The 20,410-nt window shown below is 34.8% G+C and overlaps 2 protein-coding genes across 3 annotated transcripts in view; one reads left to right on the top strand and one right to left on the bottom strand.

Moving 5' to 3' along the window:
• Positions 1-758: 758 nt before the first annotated feature.
• LOC306849945 (prostaglandin E2 receptor EP2 subtype-like) lies at positions 759-6,345 on the bottom strand. The gene is made up of 2 exons (XM_079385335.1): positions 5,220-6,345; positions 759-2,004 (listed from the first exon to the last, which is right to left on the bottom strand). The coding sequence occupies exons 1-2, from the start codon at positions 6,024-6,026 to the stop codon at positions 1,705-1,707; spliced, it is 1,107 nt and encodes a 368-aa protein (XP_079241461.1). The 5' UTR covers positions 6,027-6,345; the 3' UTR covers positions 759-1,704.
• A 3,083-nt stretch (positions 6,346-9,428) lies between these two features.
• The window catches only part of LOC306850375 (nidogen-2-like), a 35,984-nt gene continuing 25,002 nt past the window's right edge, over positions 9,429-20,410 (top strand). For both annotated transcript variants that reach the window (XM_079385976.1, XM_079385975.1), the window contains exons 1-5: positions 9,429-9,684; positions 10,062-10,364; positions 15,527-15,768; positions 16,201-16,688; positions 17,803-17,952. In XM_079385976.1, the coding sequence (XP_079242102.1) occupies positions 9,481-9,684; positions 10,062-10,364; positions 15,527-15,768; positions 16,201-16,688; positions 17,803-17,952 (1,387 nt within the window). In that variant the 5' untranslated portion in view covers positions 9,429-9,480. The remainder of the gene's footprint in view (positions 9,685-10,061; positions 10,365-15,526; positions 15,769-16,200; positions 16,689-17,802; positions 17,953-20,410) is intronic.

Raw genomic sequence — 20,410 nt, forward strand, 5'->3', positions numbered from 1 at the left:
TTTTGTCTTGACAAACATTGCTTTTCTAGTCAACAATATTGAGTCATGGGTATGATTTATTTGTATCCATTTTAATTCTACTTACATTCAAACCCAAAATGCAGTCTGCATTCTGTTTGCTTTCAGAATTCAAATTCAGGAACTGAATTGGAATTTAAAATCATATACAATCCTGCTTCAGACTCTGATATCTTAGTTATTAGCTCCTTTTCGCAGTGCATTAGGACGGATATGATGTGATTATGTTTAACAGACAATTTCACAACATAAATTACATGCATAGACAACACGAGTCACATTATTTCACAAGTACATTCAAGAGCTTCAAAGGCGCCGTAAAACAAGTATCTTGACACAAAGAATAGGTCTGTAGCTATTGAACGGCACCATGCATGACGTCATGCTTATATGCTTATACTAATTTTGTACAATTATGTACAATTGGAATCTCTCAAATGAAAGAATTGACTAATTACTAGTGCTGTCAAACGATTAATCGCGTCCAAAATAAAAATAAAAATGTTTACATTATGTATGTTCTGTGCATATTTATTATGTATATATAAATACACACACATGCATGTATATATTTCATAAAAATAGGTTATGTTTAAATATTCAATATATTTATTTATAACATAAATTATATGAATATAAATATAGACATGTAAATACATGTAAATATTATCAAAATATATACTGTATGTGTGTGTATTTATATATACATAATAAATATACACAGAACACACACACATATTGTACGAACAAAAACTTTTATTTTGTATGCGATTAATCACGATTAATCGTTTGACAGCACTACTAATTACCACTGAATCATGTCAGCATACATATGTATGAATACACATATATGTCACTGACTTACAGTTGTATCAACATAAATTAAAGCGCAATAAATATGTTGATAATATAAATACAAGCAGGCAGCTTTTATATGTAACACTTGAAGAACTGCTTGACTTGACACACAGGAAACCTCGTCACATGATTCACTTGACAACAAAAGTGACATACCGCATGGGACAACATGCCATTTAACCTTTGACCTGTTTGAAAACACGACCCTCTTAAAAAGGAAACCAGGATGAGCAATGATTGTGGAATGGTAGCTTCAGGATGGTTCCTCTGTTTTCACACAGTCCAAACAGAGAATAACCTCTTCCAAACTGGAATATCCTCCATGACTGAATGCATGCTAAACATGCCTTGAACATTTTTCAAGTTCTTCTGGCGATCACAGTTGACAGGGCCCTCGGTCTCAAAATAATTATTGTAGTGGTTGAGGGAACATAACTTATCCCTTTGACCTCACAGTTGGCTTTATCTCACTCAGTTAAACGGCCTCAGGGGGTTTCTAAATCTGTTTTTAGATTAGTAAACAAACCAGATTGCCCTTTTTAATGGCAGACGGATCACTTAAGATGTTCTTAGATAGACAAAACCATAGATAGAGCGATAGAACGATAAAATGATGATAGATAGATAGATAGATAGATAGATAGATAGATAGATAGATAGATAGATAGATAGATAGATAGATAGATAGATAGATAGATAGATAGATAGATAGATAGATAGATAGATAGATAGATAATGCTATCAAAGAACTTAATCATAACCTTGTCTTCCAAAGCATATTGATTTTTAGATGGATCCGTCCAGTCCATAAATACTGTCCTCATCATGTCAGATCATCTGAATGGTTGGCTTGTTGAGGTGTGTGTTCTCCACGGAGGTGGAAGTGGGTTGGTGCAGCTCGATTTGGCCTGCTGGGTTTTTGGAAATGGACGTTCTGAACAGGGAGTTTCTGGAGGCTATGAAGCTGGTCTTGCACAGCGCCCCCCACAGGAAGCGCAGAACCGAGGGGCTGAGGATGATGAAGACCCAGGGGTCGATGATGGAGTTTACCGAGAGGAACCGCAGAGCTATGAGATCAGTCTTGTTGCTGCCTCTAGACTTTCCCATGGAGTTGATGTACACGCGGATCTAGAGAGAAGAAGGTAATTCAGAAGTGTCATACATCCATAACCACACATGGCACTTTGACAGATGATGCTGTCATAGGCACTGATTATTGCGAGCACAGTGATATTTACCAAAGAAAGCAGAGAAGCATGAAGACACATATCTGTTTTCAATAAATCATATATCAAATGTCAAGCTGGAAAAAAGGATATTTATTTTTCAGCACAAAATAGAAACAACTGCATGTGTGAACGCTGCTCAGTCTAGATGAATTAAGTTCACTTTAATAGAGAGAATGAACGACAGAGAGAGAGAAAGAAAGAGAAAGAGATAATGAATGAACGAACGAACGAACGATAGATAGATAGATAGATAGATAGATAGATAGATAGATAGATAGATAGATAGATAGATAGATAGATAGATAGATAGATAGATAGATAGATAGATAGATAGATAGATAGATAGATAGATAGATAGATAGATAGATAGCACTAACAGTAATGAAAGCATTGTGGTGAGATATCTGGAGCCTCTGTATACACTGTCTGGTCCAAAGTATAGTTTTGCATTAATGTTTTTAATAATTCATCTCCTTTTCCACATCCCACAAATTATATCTAATCGGTTAAGTGAGAAACCATTATAGTTGTTGATATGCTTCTATAAGACTCAGTGCTCATTAATCAATATTAATGACAGCATGGATGTGTTTCATCTCACGCACGAGATAATGTGCACAAATAGCATTACTCCTCATCAGCGAGTTAATACTCTAAAATTACAGATAAGGCTTTAAAAAGCAAGAGACTTGTCAGTCGTTTTCCCCATTGATTCCAATTTAAGGAGCTTTTGCTTTTAGTAAGATTTCAGCTATAACTGAATGAGACATTTAAGTGGGCACATAAGGTTTTGGGTGTGCATTGAACAACTCAAAAACATAAACAAACGTAACCACAACACAGTCTGACAAAGCTTAGGTTTGTGCTTTCTGTCAACCATGCAAGCAGAGATATATATAATTCGCTTTCTAGATGTCTTCATCTTCGACTTCCCATCAATGAGTCATAAGGTCATTTTAAAAACTTTAGATCATTTCTCAGTTTATCCTCATAAAAATAACAGACACATAACAGAGCAGAAATGATTCATATTATTTTCCTATTTTTCTAACTTACTTTACTTCTGCACATAATCTTTCATGACAAAAGTCTTGGTTTGGTTTTCCTCTATCAAACACAAAAGTGCAGATTTACTTATTTTCACTAATAGTTTTGTTTGGTCAGGAAAACAATTTTTGCAGACCATTAAGTATGATGAAAGTATTACGAAATTCTCATGCACTGCATTTCATCAAACTGGAATCTTAAAGCTAATGTGTGATCGTCTCTTTGCATGTTCAAAGAGACTACACGCAGAGACCACCGAAAGTCAGTCAAAAAGTTGAAACTTTTTCTAAACACTGATACTGAAACATGCTTTGAATTCTTTTTAATCAGTGCAAATATGCATTTTAAAAAATCCTAATCATTTCTGTTTTGTCAAGAAAATTATTTCTCACATAGCATCAAATCTTAAGGAAGTGAGTATTATTATGAAATCTGACGATTTTGATTATGCGTAACCTTTTGTCAGACTGGAGCCGTATATCATTGCATTTACCTACTACCCCATCTCACAAATTTAGTCAGAGGGCTGCTGGTATGTGAAATTATATTACTTGTAATTTATGCTGAAATTCAATTGTCCTTTATAAACTCAATTCAAACCAGTGAATCAGCAATACGTTTGCAATGAGCTCTGAGTCATAATGAGCCACTGTAATACTTTATTATTCTTTCACCTACTGTTAATTAGCATTTGTAAATAATTAACATGGGTAGCATTATTCCTGATCACTGAAGGGTGAAGGTGTTTGAGTCTGGTTTCAGCAAGACTATATAAAACAATATCAGTCTGTCAGCACCAAGAGTGTTTGTGTGTGATAACCACATTTTCACAAGAATTAATACACTCCAAGAAAAATAGACTGCAGCTATTTAAATCTCACACTGGAAGTTACTGTTTAAGCTCTGGGGAAGATTAAATGATTATGGAAGCATGTCACCAAGATCTTGGGTTTGTTGCACAGGAACACTAGATCTCAGTGAGCTGTAGTGTCTTTTCCAGAATGACAAATGCTTTCATGCACTGATAAAGTTCTTTGGCATTTGCTATCATGAATACCAGCTTCTCCAAGACGGGTCAAAACCGCTTCATTTTTATCACCATTCCTCTCTGACAATTAACTAAATATGTGGTTACTTAGAAACCATAACATCCCCATGCCCAGTGACATGAACTATAAAATGCAAGCATCCATCATATTCTTTACTTTGTCCAATTCTAGCCAGCTGGTTGTACATCTTGTTCTTTTAACAGGCTCAAGCGGCAAACTGTCCAAGCAGTTTAATATCTTTTTTTCTAAAACCTCAAATCAAAAGAAACAAATGATAAAATAAACAATAGTTCTACTTCAGAAAAATTCTTTACTTAAAAAATATTCTTCAGCTACAATTTTTCTTTTGAGCCAAAAATCTTTAGGATATTAAGTAAAGATCGTGTTCCAGGAAGATATTTTGAAAATTTCCAACTGTAAATATATCAAAACTTCATTTTTGATTAGCAATATGCATTGCTAAGAACTTCATTTGGACAACTTTAAAGGCGATTTTGTCAGTATTTTGATTTTTTTGCACCCTCAGATTCCAGATTTTCAAATACTTGTATCTCGGACAAATATTGTCCTATCATAACAAACCATACATCAATAAAAGGTGGATGATGTATAAATCTCAAATTGACCCTTATGACTGGTTTTGTGGTCCAGGGTCATAAATATATAAATAAAAATATCATTCTAGTGTAATTAATGCAGTTAAATGATATCTAATGTATTAACTGTTTTATTCAAGTCAACTATTCAATCAATTACTATTTAAAATAACTAAATGAACCTAAATACATTTTTATGGGATAGATCAAGTAGAAATAGCTCTTACTTGTGTAATTAATTAATATTAATATTAAATAGTTTAATCTGTTTTTTTATCTTTTACCTCTTTTTATATAATATGTTTTTAACAACATGTTTTTATTTATTTTTTTAATTACATTTTGCAAAGTTCAATAAATGCATCCTGGGCTTGTCAATAAAATCACTTTTCTTTATCCTAATAATATACTGTAAGTCTTACCATTAATGGCAGGGAACAAATGACGAATATGACTGTCATGAAGATCAGGAGAATGAGATGTTCCACCTCCTCTGCCCATGAGAAGTACCTCCTGTCCCTTTTACTCCGGGTCTGCACTGATCCTCGGTTCAATTTGCGCCTCCGGTACATTAACACCAGATGGTAAACTACAAAACAGTTGCATGCCACTATAACTATAACAATGAGCAGCATCATAGTGGCATAAACATTGGCATACACCCGGTCCTCAATCCCCTCTGGATTCATGGAGATAAAACACCATGTCCCGGGACAATATTGCACATATTTCCCAAAGCCTGCAAACGGCATTAAGCAAAATAAAAAGCAGACGAGATAAATGCAAGGGATGGTGATGTATCCGCAGCGTTTGGTGACGTGCCTCCCATAGTGGTACGGGTACCCGATGGAGAGGCACCTCTCCAGTGCCATGGCGAGGAGGATGGAGAGCGTTGCCAGACTGAAGAAAGTCATGGCAAATCCGAAATATTCACACACCGCACGAGTCTCGCTCAGCCCAACCAGTGTGGTGTTGGTTAAGTATGCAGTCTGCACCAGGGGACTGATCAAGCAGGTTCCCATTAGATCCGTAATGACCAGCGTGGTCACCAGCAAATGGAACAGAGACTGTCTCTGCCGGTTCTTCTCTTTCCTCCTGCGGAACTCCAGGAGAACCAGTGCAACCAGGTTCCCGAGAACTCCAGCTGCGAACATCATCGCGCTGATGGCCGGGCCACCGTTCTGCTCCACGCTCACACTTTCAGTACAGTTTTGTTTTTCTGTGCCCATTACTGCCAGAGATGTGCTGACACTCGTGTTGTAGATCTTCTTGGAACTTCTTCTCAAAGTTTTCCAAGCTTCCTTGAATTAGCTTAGTTTGGCATGATTGAAAGCAAACTCTACATTAGAAAAAACTTGTCTAGAATGGTTCACCAAAGTAAAGGAATGGAGTTTATCGGTGTAAGCATGGTGTGCTCCAAAAAACAGATCCATACAAGTATTTCAGTGCCTCTGGAGTCAGACAGACTTGCCTCTTTGCCTGCCCCATGCTCTCGAAGGCAAAGAGGCAGTGGGAGAATGTAGAGCCATGAGTTCCTCCGTTGAATGAGCAGTTGACTGGTGAAACAACGTCATTGTCTTGACCCCACCCTCCACACACACACACACACACACACACACACACACACATACAGATCCAGACACAGCAATGAGAAATTTGAGCTTCCTTAAAACCTTGTGTTCCGTTGAGACTTTATTTCCTGATTATTTGTGATCCCAAAGTGCTCTGTGCAGTGTGTGTACAAATAAATATTATTATTAAAATAGCTATTATAATACTAAAAAATGAGCTTTAATGAGTCTCTTAAAGGGTACATGTGATATAAGTAATTAAATTTGCCTTTATGAAAGAATGAGCTTTAAAATGCCCTCTGATTATACAATGACCACTAAATGACCAATAACTAAATAATTAATAAATACTCAAATAAACGTATTTGTTCTCCAAAATTTGGCACCCTTGAGTTCTCAAAAGAAATGAAAGAATCCTAAAAGTTATAGTGGTTTCCGTAAAAATGTTAGCTGCACAACTTTGTTTTCAACATCGTTAATCATAAGAAATGTTTCTTAAGCACCAAATCAGCATATGAGGATGATTTATACTTTAGCCACTTTTGAAAATGGCCCATGAAAGTTTATCTTCATACCCATCAGCTCAGTTGGCATCTTCCCAATTGATCATTTCTGCAGTCATCTTTTCTTTATATTTACATAATTAAACCTACTTCCTTTTGCTATAACAGACGTTTGTGAATGCTGAACGAGGTTAGAATTTTCCATGGCTTGAAGGTTGGGCATGAACATATCTGAGCTCACAACATGCTGCTACGCGTCTTGCCAGAAGGGAATTTTGTGCTTTTTTACTTTAGGCCTTCTTGGTCCTTTCTGTGCAACGTTTTATGATTTGATAAAACAGCATTTACACATTTACAATAACATTTTCTTCTATATACTGCCATGTTTTAAATGTTTTGTTCATATTATTAACTATGTAGGCATATTTCCGTCCAAGTAACTCTTTTTTTCCTTGATTGTGAAACCTCTGTTAGGCCTGCTGTGGCAGTGATGACTGTATTTGTAGAGGTCTCCTGAGTCCTGCATCATATTGTCTGATGTTAATAAGCATATACACTGACAAGCCAAACATGGTTATGAACATGTCGTGAAACTTGAAACGTCTGGATCAGATTCACTGAAATTGAAGGACATCACAGGAACATCAGGACAAGATCAAATTCCCATTACGTTAAGCAGACACATGACAAGGAAGCCTTTTCCTAGAATTCATGATTATAGGATGAATAAATGAACCAGACAAGCCACTTAAAATAAATACATTTGAACAGTAGAGGAGTGATAAGAAAAGTTTTATTTGCAGGTTTGGTGTTATTTGTTTTCATCTTGCGCCCTCTATATTTCAAATAAGGTACTGATCTATAACTATTTTGACCTTGATTCAACAATGATGCATTAAATTGATCGCAAATGACAGTAAATACATTTATAATGTTACAAAATATTAATATATTTATTTTTCAAATACATGCTGTTCTTCTGACCTTTCTAAATCCTGGAAGAAAAAAAAACGAAACAGCACAACTGTTTTTTATATATATATATGTAATAATAATAAGAAATGTTTTTTGAGCAAAAAATTCAACAAAGGATCACGTGACACTGAGGATTAGAGTAATGGCTGCTGAAAATTCAGCTTTGTTATCACAGGCATATTTTTATTGCATATAGAAACATTTTGTAATTGTAATGATGTTACAGTATTACGATTCTTACTGTATATTTGATCAAATAAATCTTACCAACCCAAACTTATGGACATTATTGGGTATTAAATCAAATGACCTCAAATGTGATATTTTGTCATTGCTTGAACTGTGGTGTTTGTTGTTATTCAGTGATCCGAAAGAAGATAAAATCCAAATGGCCTTAGGCGCCTTTTGCCCTGTTGGACACTAAACATCTTTTGTTAGTAGTCAAACAAGTGTCCTTGGATACTGTTTTAATTAATTTGCGTATGTATTAGGCTAAATAATTATTTCAGTGAGTAAGCATTACAAATTTACAAAGCAAATCTTTCAGACATTGTTTATTTCTTTTATGTAAATGTTTACATTTCTTTATTTTTTACTCTTGGCTTAAAGACTAACTTACCAAAATAAATAAATTTTTCAACATTTCAATGGTTTCATCAACTTTGACATACAAACTCTGACCTGTGCTACAGTACATGTTTCCAGTGAGTGATCATTTCTAATTCAAGATTTGATTCAGTTCCACTGATTAATGCTCAATTTTCATGCATTAACAGAAGAATTTGTTATAAGAGAAAAGTTTAAGCACAACTTAGAAATATAATTTTTTTTTCTAGACTTTATGATTTGTGTCATATGCCTCCAAACGTTATTTATTTATTTATTTAGTTAGTTACCCAATTTTCAAATTCGTTGTCCCTATTCCAATATTCATATAGAAATGGCCATTAGATGGCACCACAAACAAGAAAGAGATGGTCAATAGTTTTCAAGATGAATCAACAACAGCGAAATGTGTCAAAAATAATAAATCATTTACACAATATATGCCTCATACACAAAAGAAAGGAAGTAGGGCTATATATTATGCAGTATTCACAATGCAAATGCGATAGTAACTAAAACACGAGCAGTGTGAATATTCACAGTCTGAGCCTCAGCAGTGATTTGTGACACTCATCCATTTGTTATCCAGTATTCTTAAATTGACTAAAGACTGAATAATTGGATTAGTAATTGGATTAGCCTAAAGCAATCTTAAAGCTATTCTCAGCAAAAACAGGAAAAGTGATTATTAAAGGATATTTTATAACTACGTAAAACTTAAAATTAACATAACACCTACATTTTATGACATATTCATTAATTTAAATAGAATTCCTAATAAATTTCGCTATTAAATAAATTAAGACACCCCCCCCCCCCACCCTCTTATAAATGTAATGATATGCAGAGAGTGTTCCGTGTGTCACCCGTCAGCCAATCAGCGTCCGCGTGTCCTCCCCCCTCCCTCCCGTTCAATGCCTGGATCACAATCTTCCCAGCTTCATGCTCAACATCAGCGTGTACTCAACTCATTCAAACTGAGTGTGCCGCATGAATGCAAGCTGTATGTGTACCAACTGTTCATTAAAATGACCTGGGACAAATTAGCAGTCTTATTTTTACAACTTTCATGGACAGTTCAGCATGTCACAGCCATTCACAGACATGACATCTATCCATATGGGATGTTTTACGGCGATGTTGCTCTGCAAGAAGGGGACGATGAGACTTCTAAAGTGATCACGCTCACCAAACCCATGTTCTTCTATGAAGCGTCCTTCAATAACTTATATGTGAGTACATTGTTGTTGTTGCTGCTTTGCCTTTATTTGCCTTAAAAATATCATATCCCTCTGAGAATATGAATAAAACTGTAAAAAATGTCATTGCTATGTTTTATGAAATAAAAATTGTATTTAATGTCTGTATAATTTGTATTAAGAAAGTAAGAATGCCTGTCATTCCTTCTTATTTTTTTATTTATTTTCATCATTTAAAAGTTTTCTTTAAAAGTTTAAAAGGAATAATTCTTTTATCATTAAATTCAAAGTGGTTAAAAACCTTAAACGAGTTTATTGCTATAAGTTGTAACTCTGATTTGATACTAATTATAAGAATTTGACCCCAAAATTAGATCATTATAGACATTTCTCGTTCTGTTTTGTGTAAGGTGGCCACCAATGGAATCATCTCAACTCAGGATCTTCCCATGGAGAAGCAGTATGTAGATGACGGCTTCCCCACCGACTTCCCTGTCATCGCCCCCTTCCTGGCTGACATTGACACCAGCAAAGGAAAAGGATCCATCTTCTACCGGCAGACAGAGTCCCCTACTGTGCTGAAGCGGGCGGAAGCAGATGTCAAGAGAGGCTTTCCAGATGCCACGTTCATCCCAACCCATGCCTTTATCGCCACCTGGGAGAATGTGTCTGCTTATGAGGAGGTCACCCGCAGCTCCAGCCCATCCAATCGGGTAAGAGAACTTCTTAGAGCGGTACTAAATGTGACCTGGCTTGGGGTTATCAAAGCTGGTCATCTGTGGTCTGTCCTAATCTCAGGCCTAGAGGGTGTCTGAACGTACAAAAGTGTCTCCCACTTACCTGCTAATCTATCCCAAAGCTTTTCATTTAACCTGCCATTCACAGGAACAATTTGTGGGTTTTAAATTCCACCTAATTGTCCATGTCACCACAGTGATTAGTGATTAAGTCTTCTCAACACCTCACATACCACAGAAATGCTTGGGAAGGTTTTAGATGATTAAAGCCACAGCGGTTCTCAGGGGTCTGATGGGCTTTTTGAATCCAGTATAGTATTTTTTAGTCAGTGTTGTTTAAGCATCAAGCACATTACCTGAATTGCTTATTGTACAAGTGCAAATAAAAACATTTATTTCTATTAATATTGTCTATTAAATGTTGTAATATAATAAAGATTATATTTAATGATACAGTAAAATATAACAAATTAAATTAAAATAGTTTTTAGTGAAACATTTAAAAAAAATGGCAATCCTAGTTTATTTGCTGTGCCAATTATACATAATTATAAGGTGCATTTTATTTGCATTTAGCACTGATTTTCTCTGATGTCCATCAGAATAGCCCTGCAATCCGTTATGAGACATGTTCCACCAGTTGGAGTTGCTTTATAGTATTAGACACAAAATCTGATGGTAAATTGTGAAGTGAATACTAGTGCATAGATGTCTGAGGCCAGTAAGACTTTTTTTAAAAATAAATTAATATTTTTTATTCAGCAGGGACACATTAAATAATCAAAAGTGACAGTAAAGACATTTGAAATGTTAGAAAGATTTCTGTTTCAATGACATGCTGTCCTTTCGAACTTTCTATTCATTGAAGAATCCTAAAACAACCACTTTTTTAACCACTGCATAACAATATTTTATTATATAATTATGTAATAACAATATTTTACAGTATTGCTGTATTTTTGATTAAATAAATGCAGCCTTGGTGAGCATAAGAGATGCTTATACTAGTAGCTGTGTAACAGAGATGTCTGTTACACAGCTACTAGTACACTTAAGTACAATCTTGATACACTTTATTTTAGCTTATGCCTGTATAATATTCTGTAATTTTAATGTAATTAGAAATGTATTATATGTATTTTAGCTGTGTATTGATGGGTTAAATCAAACTAAGGTGCAGCTGGATAAGGTGAACAGTATAGATACACACGTAGGACACTTAAGTACAATCTTGATACACGTTATGTTAAGTAGCTTATACCTGTGTAATATTATGTAATTGTAATGTAATTAGAAATGCATTACATGTATTTTAGCTGTGTACTGGTGGGTTAAATCAAACTAAGGTGCAGCTGGATAAGGTGCACTGTATAGATACACATGTAGGACACTTAAGTACAATCTTGATACTCTTTATTTTAAGTAGCTTATGTCTGTGTACTTACATTTATAATTACGTTGTATAAAATCTGTAACACATATGTAACAATCTTTTGGTTAGATAAGTAGCTGTGTAACAGACGCTGTTACATATGTGTAACAGTAGCTGCCTATTACATCTACATAATTACAAACTGTAAGTACAGGCTGTACTTAGTTACATGGTAAATACATTTAGTTTCATGTAAGTACAACGGGTACTACTAAGTACTTAACTAGGTAATTACTCTGTATTATAATGGACACCTTAAAATAAAGTGTTACCCTTAAGTTTATTAGTTCAGCGATGTTACAGGGGTCTACCGTTGTTGGTGTGTAAGTGGAGTGATTTCAGCTGAGATGGAACTGAATTCTGATGTTTTTGGTGTATTCTTATGGGCATTAATGAATGGGTCATTCTTCAAGCCTCTAGTGCACATTCGGCTCTCTCGTTAAGACAGCTGAGCAGAAACAGCTGCACTGCTCATGAAGTATTATCATTTGTTATTCATTGGTTCCGGAAGCAGCATTTCTTCTCTTGTTTGGGTTGCATAAGGCCATGTTCATGTTTGTATTCTCAGAGCAATAAATATTATCAGGGTTTTCCCTCTATCTATCAGGAATATACTCTGTGGCACTGGCTCACAACTGGTAGATGTTCTGATAGAGTTGCAGAGAAAGAACAATGCTAAATGCAAATAATAAAAGCCAATATTACAGTAAGTGTTACGTTACAATATTTATCATTGCAGTCAAAGTTAAATGTCACATACTAAATACTAGTGTGGCACTTAAGCTGTCATGAAAATAGATACTCCACATTTAGATGTTTAATACTTGTGATAAATTGGCTCAATACTATTGGCCTCCTGCGGTTTGGCTCCTGCAGGGTTACAGAGTGCAAAGTCAAACCGCAGTCATCTTTCTTGACTAAAGAGTTGCATGCCTTCAGAACTGTTTACTATCTTAAGTAATGTTTGCTTACTAAATTTTACTTGATTGCAGTAGAAGAGCTTTAGGCCAAAGGGCTTGTTTGAAGAAAGCGCATCCTTGAGTTGATTTACTAGGTTTCCGTTTAGTCTCTCGACAGAGTTTGCTGAAGCTCAGGGGGTATAAATGCTGAAATCTCTGGATGATATCTTATGTTTGCCTTTGGGATCTAAACCACTTTGTCTAGTCTTGTGTCTCCTCCAGTCCACCACATGTCTGTCTGTTTGTAGACATCTCATGGATTGAAGAAGTAGGAGCTTATGGAACTGATACTCCGTGAATGGAGGACACATAGTACCGATTCAATTTTAAAGTATTCGATTTCGTTTTTCATTTAAAGTACTTTATTGGCACAATTCTATTTACATACAGTATTGCCAAAGAATTATGCACAAAACAAGTTATGAGATAAAAGATCCTGTCCTGTGTGAAATCACATGTTACTGAACTCAGCAAATCTCTACATGTATCAATACTACCACTCCCAGCCAGTTCAAATCGATTATAAAAGTTATTAAATTCATTTGCTTTTTCAAAATTAATTCTTTTGTTAAGCAAGGATGCATTACATTGATCAAAAGTGACAGTAAAGACATTTATAATGTTACAAAAGATTTAGATTTCAAAAAAATTCTGTTCTTTTGAACTTTCTAATCATCAAAGAATCCTGAAAGAAAATTATATTATGGTTTTCACAAAATATTAAGCAGCAAACAGCAGTTTTCAATGCTGATAATAACATGAACCGTTATTAATACAGTAAATGAGCACCAAATCAGCATATTAGAATAAAGCATTAAAAACTGAATTATTCTAAACTTAGTTTATTTATAATCTAAAATATACATTTATCAAGACGTTATGAAGAAAACAAATACTGTAATAATGTTGATAGTATTGTTGTTGTGATGGTGATGATTACTGTAATAGTATTGATGTAGGACCATCTCAAGTCCATAGACCCCTTCATTGTGGGGGTCCTAATTTTTCTTTTGGTACTTTAACATCTTTTAGCAATCGTGTTTATGGGTGTGTTTCTGCACTGCTTCGAGGCAGTGTGGTCCTGCAATTAGGAGTTTGAAGCTGAAGGCAGCAGGGTTGGGTGAGGGGATCCAGGAGGGATGCATGCTGGGGAATGAGGCAGCCCGAGGCTCTCTGAAAGCCAGATGCAGCATTGTCTCTCTGGAATTGGGGGGTTGTTTTGTGGAGGTGATGGCTCCTCTCGGGGACAGTTTGGATTACTAAACACAGGAGAGGAATTTCACACACATCCTCAGTGTGTGTACGTGAGAGACTGGAAAGGGGGAAGGGCTTCTTAATATCTGTGTTGAAACGTCATTAGGATGTCTTGCTAGAAAAGCTTATACTTAAAGGGATAGTCCACCCAAAAATGAAAATTCTGTCATCGTTTACTCACCCTCAAACCTGTATGAGTTTATATATTTTTCTACAAAACAAAAAAGAAGATATTTTGAAGAATGTGGGTAACCAAACAGTTTCGTTTCCCATTGACTTTTTGTCCATGCAGTGGTCAATCTTAAGTCAAATGGAACAAATTCAAACTGTTTGATTAACAATATTCTTTAGAATATTTTCTTTTATGTTCCACAAAAGAAAGAACATCATACAAGTATGGAACAACGTGAGCATGAGTGATGACAGAAGATTCATTTTTGGGTGTACTATCCCTTTAAATCAACATTAAATCCAATTAGACCCAGTTTATAGTCATAACAGACATTCCTTGTCTTGTTGGGGAACAGTGCATCATTAATATGAAGTTATTTAGAATGAAAAATTGACATCAAAATGTAATTGCCGCAAATGCACCAAGCCTCCTTATTTATAAATCGCATTTCACTTGGAAATATGTTAAATTGCGTTACATTACGATGTAAAATGGGTTGCAAACAGCCTTATGTTGATGGCAAGTTTTGCAATCACAGAAAAGGATAGTAGGGAACTTTAGTTAGAATCAGTGTTTTAATATTAGATGAAAAAATTACAAATGTTTCATTAGCAACTACCTAAAATAAAACATGTTTAAGGTGAAGTGCTAAAATTACTCAAATTAAACTGAAATAAAAATAAACTAAAACTAAGTAGAAATATTTAAATCTAAATAAAACTAATAGAAATGACAAAAGTGTAGCAAAATAACTTAAGCTATAATTCACATGAAAAAAATACATATTAACATACACACACACATACACACACACAGAGCGAGACACACACACACACACACACACACACATATATATATATACATATATATGCTAATTCAGAATACTAATAAATACTGCAATAGTATATTAATAATACTAAAGTAACATGAGTAATACTAAAATAACTTGACATGGCCAAGGGTGACTTTAGGCTCCTAAAATGTTTTTAGTGATTTGTTAAATGCAGTAAAACTAGGTGTGAACATCAACAAAAGGGGGCAAGAGGCACATTTGGTGGGCTTGTAAAATCAGTGAAGTTGTTAGAAACACCATATTTGGAATCTCTAGATGGTAGAGGTTTTCAGTACTGATTAAGATATACAGAAAACAAATCTCTTTTAGAGACCACTTTGTCCAAAAGTGAGGAGAAGGAAGTTAAGTAAACTATTTTAGATAGATTTACAGTATATAATGGAATATTTACAGGTGATATGTTTTGAAGGTTTTATTACCTTCTAAAGTGCTGCACAGATTCTGGAGTAATGGTCTTCTCTCTTCAAGGTAAACACATTCCAAGTGGTGCTTGCATACAATGAGAAGGATACTTATGCACTCTTCCTATATCCTGAGGATGGCCTGCAGTTTTTTGGGACACGGCCCAAAGAATCTTACAATGTCAAAATTGAGCTTCCAGCTCGTGTGGGCTTCACCAGAGGAGAGCTGTCCTTCCTCTTCTTTTCCCGGACAGAGGGGCCATACTACAGCGTCACCAGCGATGAGCAGTCCATCAAAAACCTTTACCAGTAAGCATCAGAGGAATTACCATTTTAAAATGGGGCTTTGTTCAAATAAAAACACTTTTTCTTTTAGAAATAATTCAGACAATTACAAAAAAATATATTATATTTGAAAGTTGAAAAAAATGCATTTATTTGAAATCTTTCGTAACATTAGAAGTATCTTTACTGTCACTTTTAACCAATTTAATGCATCCTTGCTGAAAAAAAACAAAAAACAATACAATCTTACAATAGTGTATGAACACAGAAAAACAGAACATTAAATGTTTATTTGATATACATTTATGAATTTATATTAATAATATTGCATATTTTATATTATATTGTAAATTTAGATATATTATACAATAAAAACTAATTTTAAATTTTTAAATAAATTTGAATTGCCATGATTAAAATGATAATTTTATAATTTAATATTATAACTCTCTTCAGAAAAGGAAACATAGGAGAGCGTGGAGTTTGGCTCTTCTACATTGGAAACAGATATTCCTTCCAGAATGTCGTTCCTGCACAGCATGAGGCTGTTTTCACCAAAGATCCGGCAGTCCAAGATGCTGTGTTCCCTGATGAAGACTATACAGACACAGATGAGGAAGAGTATGATCCCATCGATCCTGACTTCCAAGATCCCACCACAACAGAGTTTCTTGATCCAGAGGAAGACTCCTCAATACTGGAGCGTCTCAACCAGGAGGTGCCCCTTGGTCAGTCTCCCCCTCAGCCCTCAGAGTCTGGTCCAGGCGAGTTTCCTCAGCCGGATCCCCATAATCTTACCCCGGAGGACGTGACCCAGTCCCAGCCCCAGCGGCCATTACCAAAGCACGCAATTCTGCAGGTGTACCCAAACCGTGTGAAGGACGTCCCGCCTTCTGGTGGTCAAGTCTTCAGTGTTGAGGAGAAAGTGAACTTTGACTCTGGAGGTGAGAGTAGAATGATTGTGATCCATAACCAATACTGATATATATGGAATGAACCCTTGCTAAGCGCCGCCCTAAAAATGTTACTGACCAATCGTACTTTAGCAACTGTTGCCATCTGCCATCTCAGACAAACTTTTTCTTATTTATAATGTATGTTAATTTGTGTTTAGATACCAGTGTTATTATTGTTAACTAAAAGTAACAAATTTAAAAAATGTATTTTCTATAATTGAAATAAACCTAAATAAAACTAAATATAAATATTATATGAAAAACTTAAACAAAAAAAAAAAAAATGGAAAATGAAAAAAAGCTAAATAAAAAAGAACAAAAACTAACAAATGACAAAACATAAAAATAAAAATACTATAAAAATAAAAACAGTAAAAAAACGAAGTAAAAAAATTATTTATTTATTATTATTAATAATAATAATAATCTAAAAAGAAAAAATGATAACAAAATGTATAAAACTTAAAAACTGTACTGTAAAATTAAAATAAAACTGTACTGTAAAATAAAAATAAATATAAAAACTACTGTAAAAATAAAAAACTGTTAAAAAATTTAAAATATTAATAATAGTATATAAATAATACTGAAATAACACTGTTAGCAATTATCCAGTAGTATATCCATAATTATTATACACTGAATAATATTACATATGTTTTTGTCACTTAAGAACACTTTTAGCTTTGCAAATTAACATATACTTTAATATTTGCAAATGGACACATAATTTGCTGAGCATTTACACCAACAAAATTACACAATTTTATACAAAATTCATTTCTTCTTTTCTCTTCTCTCCAAAACACCATTAATGTCCAAAAAAATATCAGTTAAATACAAAAACCTTACAATTCCCATACATGAGCGTGCATGCAAGTATTATTATTATTATAAGTTTGTCATTTTTTTAAAACACCATTACTTAGATTCATATATGATTTGAGTCAGTATAGTGACTTCCTATTACTCAGTATTATCTATCTGAACAATCCAGAGAGAACTTAAGACTGTGTAGGAGTTAACCTATGACTTATGACTGAATTTGACTTTACTAGCCTATTTAAGAGCAATTTGTCTCTCTTTCCGCTCTTTCCTGCAGTCATCCATTACTCAACCGATAACAAAGAGACATGTGATCGCTTCCAGCAGCAGTGCAGTCAGAATGCACGCTGCACAGACTATTCCACCGGCTTCTGCTGTCAATGCAACTCAGGGTTCTACGGCAACGGCCACCACTGCCTGCCAAACGGTAAGACTGCTGTAAAAAGAGCCGTTGTAAAAGCTACACAAAACATGACCTTGTTCTGAAAGTATGAACAACATCTCTGGGGATATATTACCAGTGTTTTTCTTTCCAAAACACTATTTTAAGAGTAAAGATGTATATTTTTGTAACGCAAAGAAATTGTTGATAAAATTTTTATTTGGTATGCAAATTCCAAACAGCTATTTCCTGTCAAACTTGGTCTGTTACTTGGTCCTAGTGGCTGCAATTGTCTGTAATTGGCGAACGCTTGTGTTAACTGGTTGCGGTAATACTCACAGCTTATTCCACAGTCTTTTTATTAAGAGTTGTGGCTGCCACATCAATTTTGTGGGAGGTTTTATATCTGAAACACTTGATCTTTTGGAAAACCTGAGTGCATTTCCCTAGTGAATCATTCAGCAGCCCTCATGGGGCTTGAGGAACAGGATCTTTTCAAGACAATGACCTCACATTGGCCTTGTATGACTGTAATTTACCTGTGAACATCGACTCCATGCTTATGTGTGAAAGAAATCTTGAGCCCTGTTTCAAAGTCAAGTCTGGCTTGTGCTGAATGACAGACATTTGTGTCTGAGAGAAGATATTCAGTGGAAAAGCTTCCTCAGCTGTTGGATATGCATGTGTATACAGTAGGAGCTTTGTGTGGCCTGTGAGGGAGGTGGTGTAGAGGGAAAACTATCCACTCTGAAACAGCTGAGTAACTGGAGAAATTGTAGCTTTTGAGAGCAGTTTGTAGATTAAAGAAATAGTTCACCCCAAAAAAATAGTTCACCTTTTATCGTAACAAAACCTTGCCAAACCTCTACTCTCAAACCACACAAACACACAAAAAAAATCATACAACAAAATAGGGATGTAACAATGCACCCTGAGCTAGTTGAAAATCGATACAAATATGTGACAATTCAAATTGGTTGCGATGTTAAATTAATTGCGATACGGTTGGAGGAAGGAATTTCTATAAATGTGTCCCTGAGTGGAACTGACTGTCTTCAGAAAAGTTTAGATAATATTTTCCTTCATCTTGTCTCTGTATAATGCATATTAAAGTAGTGTTCATAAGTGCAGCTGCTTTGTTTACAGCTGCAAACAAGGAAACACTGTATCGCTACTGTTCCATAAGCGCCACCTACTGTCAGAGAGTGAATTTGCATTTTTTTTTTTGCCGTTATTGTTTCGCACAGATATTTTATGTAGTATAATTTCACAGAGCTAATCATTTAGATTAAAAACTTCTCATGCTGCATGTATGCAGCATCTTTGTTTGGATTGTAATTAAAGTACAGTGGTTGCCTCTTATTTGAAATGGAAGCTCCTAATGGCCAATGGATCTCATTTTGTTAAAAAAAAATTGTGTCAAAAAATCATATCATGAAATCAGTATCGGAAATCGTATCGCATTGTGAGTTGAGTGAATAATTACATCCCTACGGAAAAAGCATAGTTTGTTAATCTACCAATACTTATGCAATATTCCAAGTCTTCTAAAGCCATACGTTTTTTTTTATGTGAGAAAAGCCTTCCTGTAGCTCGCCCTTTTGCAAAATATTATAACTAAAACTTGTGGATTTCAAAATTTAAAAAAAATTACTTGTAGATTTAAAAGAATAGTTTATCCCAAAATTAAAATTTGCTGAAAATGTACTCATCCTCAGGCCATCCAAGATTATTGAGTTTATTTCTTCATCGTAACAGATTTGGAGAAATTTAGCATTAATCACTTGCTCACCAATGGATCCTCTGCAGTGAATGGGTGCCGTCAGAATGAGAGTCCAAACAGCTGATAAAAACCTAATCCACACGATTCCAGTCCATTAATTAGCATCTTGTGAAGCGTAAAGCTGTGTGCTTATACAAAACTAATCTTTCATTAAGGAGTTTTTAACTGTTGCTTCTGGCTAAAATACGAGTCCTAGGCCCGGTTTCACAGACAGGGTTTAGACTAAACCAGGATTAGGCCATAGTTCAATTAGGACATTTAAGTCATTTTTATAAACATGCTTAGAAAAAAAAACATTACTGGGATGCTGATATATTTGATGATCAGTCAGTGCAAGTTTATTTCAGTTGAAACAGCTCAGACTTATATTTTAGTCCAGGACTAGGCTTAAGCCTTGTCTGTGAAACCGGGGGCTAAAGTTGTGTTTATTTATGAAGATTATCTTGTAAGAATCATAAGCTTTTGTTGGTCACAAATCATATTTTCAGAAATAATCCAAAAGCCAAAGGAAAAATCCTATTGACTTGTTTGTCAAGGGAACCAGGGTGTTGCTAACGTCCGAACTAGCCTAAAAAATACTTAATCCCTTCAGCAATCTATTGGTTTTTTTAAATGAATTTCAGCACATTTAATCCTAAAGTTAGCTAAAGTTATTTAGCTATCAACATACTTGCAAACGATCATTATAAGTTAATATTTTTTATTTTATCTCCATCTTGT

Source organism: Barbus barbus, assembly GCF_936440315.1.
Source record: "Barbus barbus genome assembly, chromosome: 30".
Taxonomy (NCBI): Eukaryota; Metazoa; Chordata; class Actinopteri; order Cypriniformes; family Cyprinidae; genus Barbus; species Barbus barbus.

Bases quoted from the DNA above. Each gene is read 5' to 3' on its own strand.
- LOC306849945 (XM_079385335.1), bottom strand. From the start codon at position 6,026: ATGGGCACAGAAAAACAAAACTGTACTGAAAGTGTGAGCGTGGAGCAG. The intron at 2,005-5,219 runs GTAAGACTTACA...TCTTCTCTCTAG, and splicing joins TTTGTTCCCTGCCATTAATG to ATCCGCGTGTACATCAACTC.